We start from the raw sequence: 9691 nt of genomic DNA, 5'->3' as shown, positions 1-9691 counted from the left end.
TAGTGAAGTCTTCACCACTGAAATGGGTGCTCAAGTACTTTTGTTTATGTGGGACTTTGAAGGTTGAGTGGATGTTTTGATTATTTGGATTTGTAGTGCTTTTCAGATGACCAAACCCAGAAGGTGAGCAGTGATCAGCGAATGCCTGGAGAAATGCAGTATTACACAGCTCTAATGGTGCAAGAAGAGCTGTATTGCTATGTAGTTGATATCCTGAGCAATGTTTGTTTTCCCTCAAATGACATTCTGATTTTGTTCTTCCTTCTGCTTGCAAAGGTGTGAGTATCAAATTAACTGAAGTGCACCTAAATGAAACCCTAATGGAATAATAGACTGGTAATTATCAGCTCTCAGTTAATTTTCTGTATGTTTTTCAGATCAGCTCTACAAAACAAGATGTATTGGCAAATCATTCTAACCACACTTGTGCTATTGGGTAAGTCACTAAAAGAACAATTCTGCTTTTCTAATTGGGAAGTGTCTGTAACGATATTGGTGTATGGTGTTCCAGGACAGCTGATACTTGCCTTTCATTTTTTTGGTTAAAATAAGAACTTATTTAAAGATTTTTCCTGGTGATGCTTAAGGAGAAAGCACATGTTGTGATACAATGAAGTTAGTTTCAACACTTGCGTCACCTTGTATCTTCAGAAAAGATGAACAGATCATTAGATTTCTGTATCTTTTTACACAGGTGTACGTCTACATAAAGATACCTCTATATACATATCCATGTACATATACATACACATATACATACACACATATACATCTTTCTTTTACATTCTATATATGCACCTTTATCCACTCACTATCAACTACTGTGTTGTTGACATTCTTCATTTAAATACTTTGTGTAATCTAAACATATTGTGCACCTTTGTATTAGAAAGCCTGTATACCTCAGGGAGTTTTCATTAGGCTTCAGAGCAGTTTGTCACGATCTGGTGGCCTGCAGTGACTGAAAGCCAGTGAATTTATTGAGTGGCCGTCTCCGTCTGGTTCCAAATAGGCAAATAGCCATGGCTGGCATCTTTGTGCTGAATGTTCTGTATTGTAACGCATGATAGTTATTTTATTTTTTAACATGTCTGCAGAAGCAGTAAGTAGCTGCACACATTTTGATTTTATAGGATTTAATTAATCCTGTGAGATTGTATGTTATGATATGCAGTGGGCAGTGGTTTCTTAGAGAAAGAGGTGGCTGACACGGTGAGTTGGGTGGTATGTTGGTTGGCTGTCCTGCTTCCTAGGCAGTCGTGTCACTCATTTGTCCTTTTTAATCAGTTATTATGGACTAATAGTCTGTTTGTCAACTGAAGCCTCTGCATGCAGGCAGGAGGCCCAATGAAGCTGGTATTTTCAGAAGCACAAACTCTGTTAAATGAGAGAGGAGGAAAGAGCAGAGCCCTTCAGGAGTCTGGCAGTGCAAAATCTGTGTAAACAGAAAACCAAACACTTTTAACACACGGTCTGCTTTTAAGGTAGCATGCATCTACTTTTTAAAAACCTTTCGTTTTGTTTAGCTTGTGCTTATGTGCTATTAATCAAAAAGTGCTAGAGAAATTCTGTTTTTCTTATTTTGACTGTTGCATGCCATAGAGCATGAATTAATTTCTGTCTAATGAGCTGCTTAAAATATTTATGCATTTACTGAGTGAAAAGCTAAATGCAAAGCGCACAAATGACCCACATGCCTTTCTGTAGCTACAGCTCTAATCTCTAAATTGACACAGTATTTTACAGTAAGCTGTTTCCAGAACGGACGTGCTTATTCTCAAAATCACCGTTAGCGTAATTCAAGCTATGACTTAGCAACAAGAACTACAAATGTGGTCACAGTGATTGTACTTTGACGAATCAAAGTCTGATGGAAAAGATCATTCTTTTCCTACATCTCGTTTCCCTGGGGTGGCGTAGTCACATCCAGTCATCTATTCTTGTAATCCTGTTATTTGATATTTAACAGTTACAGTGTGACTGTACGTTATATTTACAGTTCATTTTTTCTACCGTAATGGAGCCGTGTTATAAGTGCTGGATTGCAAGTGTCTCAGCACTGCAGGGGAGATGAGGCTCATACCTGTGTAGCATGTGAACTTAGGTTTAGGATTCACTGTATTTTGAATTAATATAAGCAAATTTACCCCAAAGAGATGCTTCCCCTACATCGGCCATTCCCTTTTCATTGTCAAGTAATATGAACTTTTCCTTTTATTTCCATTATCTTTGCCTTTATATTTGCAGACTTTCTTCAAATGGCAGATGCCCATTGCATGGTCCATCAGGTTCCTCCCAGGAACTTTACATTTCCCTGTATGCTGCTGAACGAGACAATTTTAAGCCCTTTCTCTGCTGGAGCTGTAGAGAGCTGGTCTGGCTTGAGGAGAGTGCGTGGAGCATCTGAAACTGAGCCTCCCTTGCTGATGGATGAAGAAAGGTTTCTGTGTTGTCTTTGGAGTGATAACAACATCAATTGCTCTTTGTACAGAGGGAGCATGCAAACAAGAAAGTTTATTCCTTCAGAAATAAGTATCTCTGCTTCTCAGGAAATGGGTAGGTTTCGCATTCAGGGGCATAAGAAGTTACTTCTTCAAAAAACGGGTATTTTTTGTTATTTGTGAGGAGGGGGGGTGGGCTGTATTAATGGATATTCATTTTTATCCAGAGCAGACAACATAGTACGGTAAAATCCATCCTCGCTGTAGTGGAGGATGAAGGGAATTGTATAGAGCAGTTTCAAAGGGAATAAAAAAGTAGTCTGTGTTTCTGGGGGAATTCTGAACAAAATATGTAGCCTTGTATATGAAGATGTAAACCTCGATCTTCAGAGGTGTTTAGATGCTATGAAAAATAGTTGAAATACTTTTGTGCATATGGGCTTTGAACTCCTACAAGAGGTGGAGGAGATGGAGAGCAAGTGCCATCTTCTCTGCCAGGATTGTGATGCCTTGGTAAATAGCTGTCTGTGGATTAGATGTAATTAAATTTTCCTAGGCTGTTTTTCTCCTGTAAACCACAGTCTGAGCAGCACACTGGCCTGTTGGCGGACTGCTATCAGTGGCAGGAATCTCAGTGACCACAGTGGGGTAGGATTTCGTTTTACAGGAGCTGTCCCATGGAACAAATAAATCTCTGTTAAAGGCTGCCACGCTGAATTTGTTGCTGTTGTGTATGCATCACAGCCGCAAACATGTGCCTCTCTTTGTGAGTGAATTTTATCCTGGCACTTCAGTTGTTTTGTTTTAATATAATTCAGAAATGTTTCATCCCTTTCTTTTGCTCAGATTCAAATTGGAACATTGAATGTTGGATTAAAGGCAAGCTGGACCTATTAGTTTGTAGCCTGCGGTTTTTGAAGTTGTACTTGAGAGCCGACTTGAAGGTTAATCTTTTATATGCTGCGTAAGTACACACTCTGTTAAATTTTGTCACTATTAGCATTAGAAATCTGACAGCATTTTCTAAAACATCAGCTTTGGTCTCTCAAGCTTGCAGCACAGTTGCAGCATTAGCTTTGCAGGCAGATGATAGGTTATGTACCTTGGTCTTATCTAAACCTGATCTTGGACAGTATGGAAAGTTTGTGTTTCTGTCTTTAAATGAGAAATGGTTGGAATGAAGACTCCACTCCTCAATCATATTTCTTAAAATGCTTGAATGAAATCAGTGTTGAATTGCTAAAATATCTTGATTCTCTGGAATGGTAGTAGATGTTTATTGTCCTGACCGGGGTGGGCAGGTCTTGTATACATGACCTGCCTGAGTTGATCATAAAAAATCTGTTTGATTCCACTTACGAAAGCTCACTGTTTTTTCTGAATTACTGCTACGTTGGAAGGAATGACCTGAAAACACAGATCTAACTTCCTTAGGAAACTGGCTAAACATAAACAGTTGAATTAGCTGGGTTTATAGGTGATGACTTCTACTTGAAAAGCCAGATACCGCTTGTCACAAATGATCCCTGTAGTCAGATTAAAAAGCAAGTGTATTACCTGGTAATAAATGTGGTGGTTTAGTTGACATAATACTTCAAAGCTGAAATCCCATTTTGAGTGGGTTCCCATTTGCAGCGTTCCTTATTGCTTTGATTTCTGAAATACCGTTTCATGTGTGTTTGTGGGAGCAGATCTGACTTTGCCTCTGGTCCATCCAGTAATCCTAGTGTGGTAATCTCTATATTGTATTTCTTTGGAGTGCTTAACAGCCATGGAATAACAGATTGGAGTCCCAGCTGGGATGAAGAGTTTCTTTGTATTATTAAGGGAATTCAGTACATGTCATGCAGTTTATGAGAGCAGGCCCTATAGACTCACCAGAGCCCTTGGGGCATTTCTGTATTTGATTACTTTTTGCCTCAAAGGCGAGATGCTGTGCAGTCCTTGACACTGGAGCTCTTCTTTCACTCCCCAGGTTTCCTATTAATATTTTTCTTTTTGGGTCCCTCTGTTCTGGGGAAACAGCTAGCAAAGCATTTCAGATTTTGGTAAGGTGACAGGTTTCCCTGTTGGCTTGCTGATACCTTCACATTTTATTCACATGAGCCAAAATACCTTGAAAACGTTCCCAGCTTTAAAAATATGCATTCCTGGCATGTGTTACTCCCTGGGAGTCTGGAGATCAAGCCACAGCTCTCACATATGGGACAGGCAATGTACAAAAATAATGACATAGAAGAATTTACAGCAAAAAAGCTTGGGTTCTCCATAGTTTTTAATTTTTCCAGCTTTAAAGAAGTATCCTCTTGTTTTACACATCCACAGGGGATACTTTTAAAGGATACCGGGCTACTTTGAATAGAAGATATTTTATTCTGTCAAAAATGGTCCTATGACAGCATTCTATCAGAGGCTCAAGCAAGGGCAGTGATGTGGCTTTTACCTCCCCTAGCAGCACATCTTTGGGAGGAGAAAGATAATTCTGAAACTTAGACAAATTAGGTTCATTGTCTACCAAAAGGGAATGATGTTTGCAGTGTTATGTATTCTAGGAATGCTGTAAACCTCGATGGTTAATTCCATTAACTAAAATCTCTTGGCCTTAGAGGTCCTTTTGTAGTGACACAGATGAATGGTCCCAGTTTAATTTTGAGCACTGATTATAATTTGCCCTTTCCACAGATGGGGATGTATGGGGTGTACTCTTATTTCTTTCCTATTTGAAGTACCTGTGAGGCTCTCCTTTAGTTCTGGGCTTAGGCTCCTATGTTTTTAAGGACAAATCATGCAGTTTGCCTCAAAACTGCTGCTTAGTTGAGTGCATCAGTTACACATTGAGTTTTCTTCAGCTGGAGAACATGAACCTTTCATTGGAAACTTCCCCTCTCATGAGCGAGGCAGCCACCAGATATTCTGTAGTTTAATGGGGTATCTTGTTCAAATAACTATTGTCCTAGAGCTACTATATATCAAATATCATTGTAGAAGTTCATGTATTTCTCCCTAAAATACTTTTGATGTTTTCTTTTTTGTTAGGTGCTCCACTTGCAAGAAATTAATTGAAATACAGTAAAGACATTCTGTAGCTTCTAACTTAAAGCCTAAAAGCTCACCATAGTTGAATTTAGCATATGAAATACTGCCTTTCGAAGCATGGTTGAATTGTGCACCAAAATGATAGACATTTAGGAGGTGTGAAGGTGTTGACCTTAAGAAAGGAAAGCTTTGGACGCATCCCTTGTTGTTGATTACTTCTGTGTTCAGGGCATATGCAGTATTTCAATTTTTGTTGCATCTTCTGCAGTGTCTTATGCTTTAGTCCCCTGTTTCCAGCTTAAAGTCACATTGTCATGCGCATTGTCCCTCTCTTCTCTGCCAGCCATTAAAATTCGAGTCCAGATCACTGGTTTTCTGTCGAATCTCGGAGGTGGGCTCTGGTGAAATGCTCACAGGAGTTCATATGTTTAGGATCGATCTGGTTTTTGCTACCTCTCTCTGTGCCAAGACAAATCTCTCCAATTCCAGCAGCCAGCAGTATAAAACTGAAGAACAGAGAACACAGTATATATGCATATATATTTTATAAGCCCTCTGTCTTGCCTTCTCCCCACCACAGTTTGGATCTGGCTTAGATATGATGGCTGTTGCAAGATGCAAAATGCTTCTTGAACCAGGATTTAAAGCTCCTCTCAGCACGCTGCAAGTCTGATGGAAAACTTCACTTTTTAATAGCCCATTGATTTGTTTTAAGTTTACCCCAAATTTCTCCTCTTATTCTACTAAATGAAGATAGTCCTGGTGTCTTGCCAGTTGGTGGAAGAACAAAGCTTGTTACTGTGTTTCTTAGTATCATTATGCAGGTGGTTTTTTGGGTGCAAACAAGCTCAGTTTCATGGTTAAAAACTGAAGTAATTATTAGGAATGATTAGGAGAAAGATGGGGGAGTGGTGTGCTGGTAACCGCTTTCCAAATAGATCAGATTAAAGACATGGTTTGATGAAAAGACTTATGGATTGTTTGTGGTTTTTTGAGACTAATAAAGTCTGTGAGCAACAGCAGACAGCAGGGAAACTTAAAAGAAAATTCTGCGAAGTCTTTGAAAGGAAACTCGGGAGGAAGAAGTGGAGCCACGACTCTAAAAACAAGTAATACTCCAAGTAATTTAGAGTCTGTGTGTCTGCCAGATACCGTCAGCATCAGATTCCACGATTCCCATGTCCTAAAGTCTACAAGTCCTGGTAAAAATTGTTGTGGGAATGTCAGTATTGCCTGACTGTAACACTAATAGATGTAAACTATGTTTGCATATGAACCTGCAGAGCACGAGTGCGATGAGGGCATCATGTTCTTGAAAATCCATGTATTACCAGCTTCAGTGAGTTTCCTAAACGCAAGGTAGGCACTTAATATGTGTGTTGATCAGCAAGTGCTCTACAGTTGATTACATTTTCTAGATTCCAAATTGACTAAAATCAAAAAAAGCAGAAAAATCATCTCCTTTCTTCTCCTCCAGTGTAGAGTTCTCTGCCCTCCCTGAATTAAAGTGTTACAGTGAGTCATACCAACTGTAAAACCAACTAAAACTTTTATAGAAAAAGGTTCTTAGTCTATTAACTTCAATGTCTTTCCTTGAATTAGTAAAAAAACCCCCTTACTAGACTGAAATAATTCCAAAATTACTTCAGAACAATTCAAAACATAAGCTTTTTTTATAAGGATGAAATGTCAGGAAGGAAACCAGGATGGTGTGGCTGTCGGGATTTGTCTTGGCTTTGCTGCTGTGAGAAGTTTGGCCACAAAATATTCACAGTATTACATTCACTGACTTAAGAGATCTGTGTCACCGAATACCTGCAGCACATCATGGAGGTGTATCTGTGTTTGAAAGAGCCTATGGAGTATCTGTGGAATGAAAGTGAGGATGAAGATTGAAAACACCTATACAAGAGTACTCGTTTGCTCTAAACTTGCCAGTAAAGTGTTCATGAAACAGATATTATTCTCCACTGTGAGGTAAATTAACTTTGTGTATCTAGTAATAGTTACCGTCAGGATCCAGAAGTTAGTCTGAGTAAACTAAAGGTGTCATCCAGTATTGTAACACATTTGTTTTAAAGTCAAACCTTAGGAATACTTTTCATAGTAATATCTCAACTTCTTTACTTTGAAACCGTTTAAAAAGGGAGAAGTAAAGTAAAAATAATTGGTTACAATTACTGCCTTTTGTACTTCTTTAATTAGTATTTTTTTGGTAAATAAACCTTATCCAGATGGCCAAGCCTCCTCTATTGAGATACAGGAAGAAATACTGGTTTATTTTCTCTTATGGTTTGTTTTTTCTCCTGTAGATCAGAACTGTCGCTGGGAGAGGACTCTACAAGCTCCCTGAAGGGGATGGTCATGGTTGCTGAGTGCGACTGTCATGAGTACGAGTGCGAGTGCTGCGTGCCTTCTCCGAGACTCAACCACACGTACATCATGTGGCTGAAGGTGACGATTGGTGTAATGCCTCTGTGGTCACCTTTGATGTCAGTCAAGCCCATAGACATCGGTAAGTCTGACCTTTTCTTACCCCTTTTTTAATGGAGAACACCTCCTTTTTCAAAAAAGCGGGACATGAGCCACCAGTGTGCATCTGCAGCCCAGAGGGCCAATCGCATCCTGGGTTGCATCACAAGAAGTGTGGCCAGCAGATGGAGGGAGGGGGTTCTGCCCCTCTGCTCTGCTCTGGTGAGACCTCACCTGGATACTGTCTCCAGCTTTGGAGTCCCCAACACAAAAAGGACAGGTCCAGAGGAGGCAACAAAGCTGATCTAAGGGCTGGAGGCTGAGAGAGTTGGGGTTGTTCAGCCTGGAGAAGAGAAGAGAAGAGAAGAGAAGAGAAGAGAAGAGAAGAGAAGAGAAGAGAAGAGAAGAGAAGAGAAGGCAAGGCTCAGGGGGAACCTTATTGCGGCCTTCTAATACCTGAAAGATAAGAAATGTGGGGAAGAGCTGTTCACTAGGGCATGTAGCAACAGGACGAGGGGTAATGGTTTTAAACTAGAAAAGGGTAGGTTTAGGTTGGATATTAGGAAAAAGCTCTTCCCCATGAGGGTGGTAGATCACTGGCACAGGTTGCCCAGAGAGGTGGTGCAGGTCCCATCCCTGGAGATATTCAAGGTCAGGCTTGATGGGGCTCTGAGCAACCTGCTCTGGTACCGATGTCCCTGGTCACTGCAAGGTTAGACTGGATGAGCTTTAAAGTCCCTTCCAACCCCACACATTCTGTGATTCTATGATTTTTTAAGAAGGGCACAGACAGAAGACGAAGAGGCTTCCTATTGCTGTCTCCCAGGCTCAGGGCGATGCTGAACACGTTCCTTGGCCACCCAATGCCTGTCTGGGCCCCAGCACAAAACCACACTGAGCAGAAGCCAGGCTCTCAACATACTTGAGCTTTTATTTCCAATCAGGACCTCTCTGTGCCAGAGTCTGAGGCAGCGGTGGATTTTGTCTTTCTGTGTTGCTGAGGACTTAAAAAGTGAGGGGAGAGAAAGCTGTCCCTAAAGTTTCTTAGCAAATAAAACCACTTCTTTTCTTGAGCAGCTCTGTTAACTGTTATCCTGATGCTTTCTTCCTCACACATACAGTAGCAGCGTGTTTCATGTTGGAAAGCACTCCTCTGCATTTAATCAAGTTAAACTATACTGACATTATGGATTTGATATGTGTTGCTGCCCAATATGCAGAGTTATTGCAGATCTTGGCAAATTTCAAAAAGGCAGGGACTTGGTCAGCTGTGGGGAAGAAAACAGAAATTTTATAATTTTTTTCCTAATTGATGTGCTTTGCAGAAAGAATAAATCAAAATCTCTAGGTGGGCTAGTTCTGAAGCTGAGAGGCTGCGTGTGTCATCATGCTGCTTTTAAGTATGCTACAGGAAAATAAAAATTCAGAGTTGCATCTGCCAGTGTTCAAAATGACTTAGTTTGTTCTGCTTAGTGAAGTATATTTTAAAAATGCATAATATTAGTATATGTTCTGCCAAGATTTAGCTCAATTAAAAATTATTTTGAAAGTAGAGCTATGAATACTTGAGTGATGCAGGGTTGTACTTGCTTATAGATGGGATCGGTAGAGCAGGTGGCATCAGTAGAACAGATGGCATCAGTAGAACGGACACCATTTGTATTGTGAGGTTTGCAAAAGTACGATGTAGAAGTTTTACTGACTGTAGTTTTAAAAGGTGCACCTCCTAACATACCACTAAT

General features: G+C 40.2%; 1 protein-coding gene across 1 annotated transcript in view; it reads left to right on the top strand.

The window, feature by feature from the left end:
- Window positions 1-396: 396 nt before the first annotated feature.
- Window positions 397-9691, top strand: part of LOC104548578 (leptin receptor-like) — a gene marked incomplete at its 3' end in the record, with an annotated part of 13809 nt that continues 4514 nt past the window's right edge. Inside the window, exons 1-4 of the mRNA XM_010194635.1 lie at window positions 397-436; window positions 2248-2556; window positions 3288-3405; window positions 7790-7992. Of these exons, the coding sequence (XP_010192937.1) occupies window positions 397-436; window positions 2248-2556; window positions 3288-3405; window positions 7790-7992 (670 nt within the window). The remainder of the gene's footprint in view (window positions 437-2247; window positions 2557-3287; window positions 3406-7789; window positions 7993-9691) is intronic.

Source organism: Mesitornis unicolor, unplaced genomic scaffold (genome assembly GCF_000695765.1).
Source record: "Mesitornis unicolor isolate BGI_N332 unplaced genomic scaffold, ASM69576v1 scaffold611, whole genome shotgun sequence".
Classification (NCBI taxonomy): domain Eukaryota; kingdom Metazoa; phylum Chordata; class Aves; order Mesitornithiformes; family Mesitornithidae; genus Mesitornis; species Mesitornis unicolor.
The sequence above is the reverse complement of the archived record's forward strand: the minus strand, read 5'-3'. Positions and strand labels throughout refer to the sequence as shown.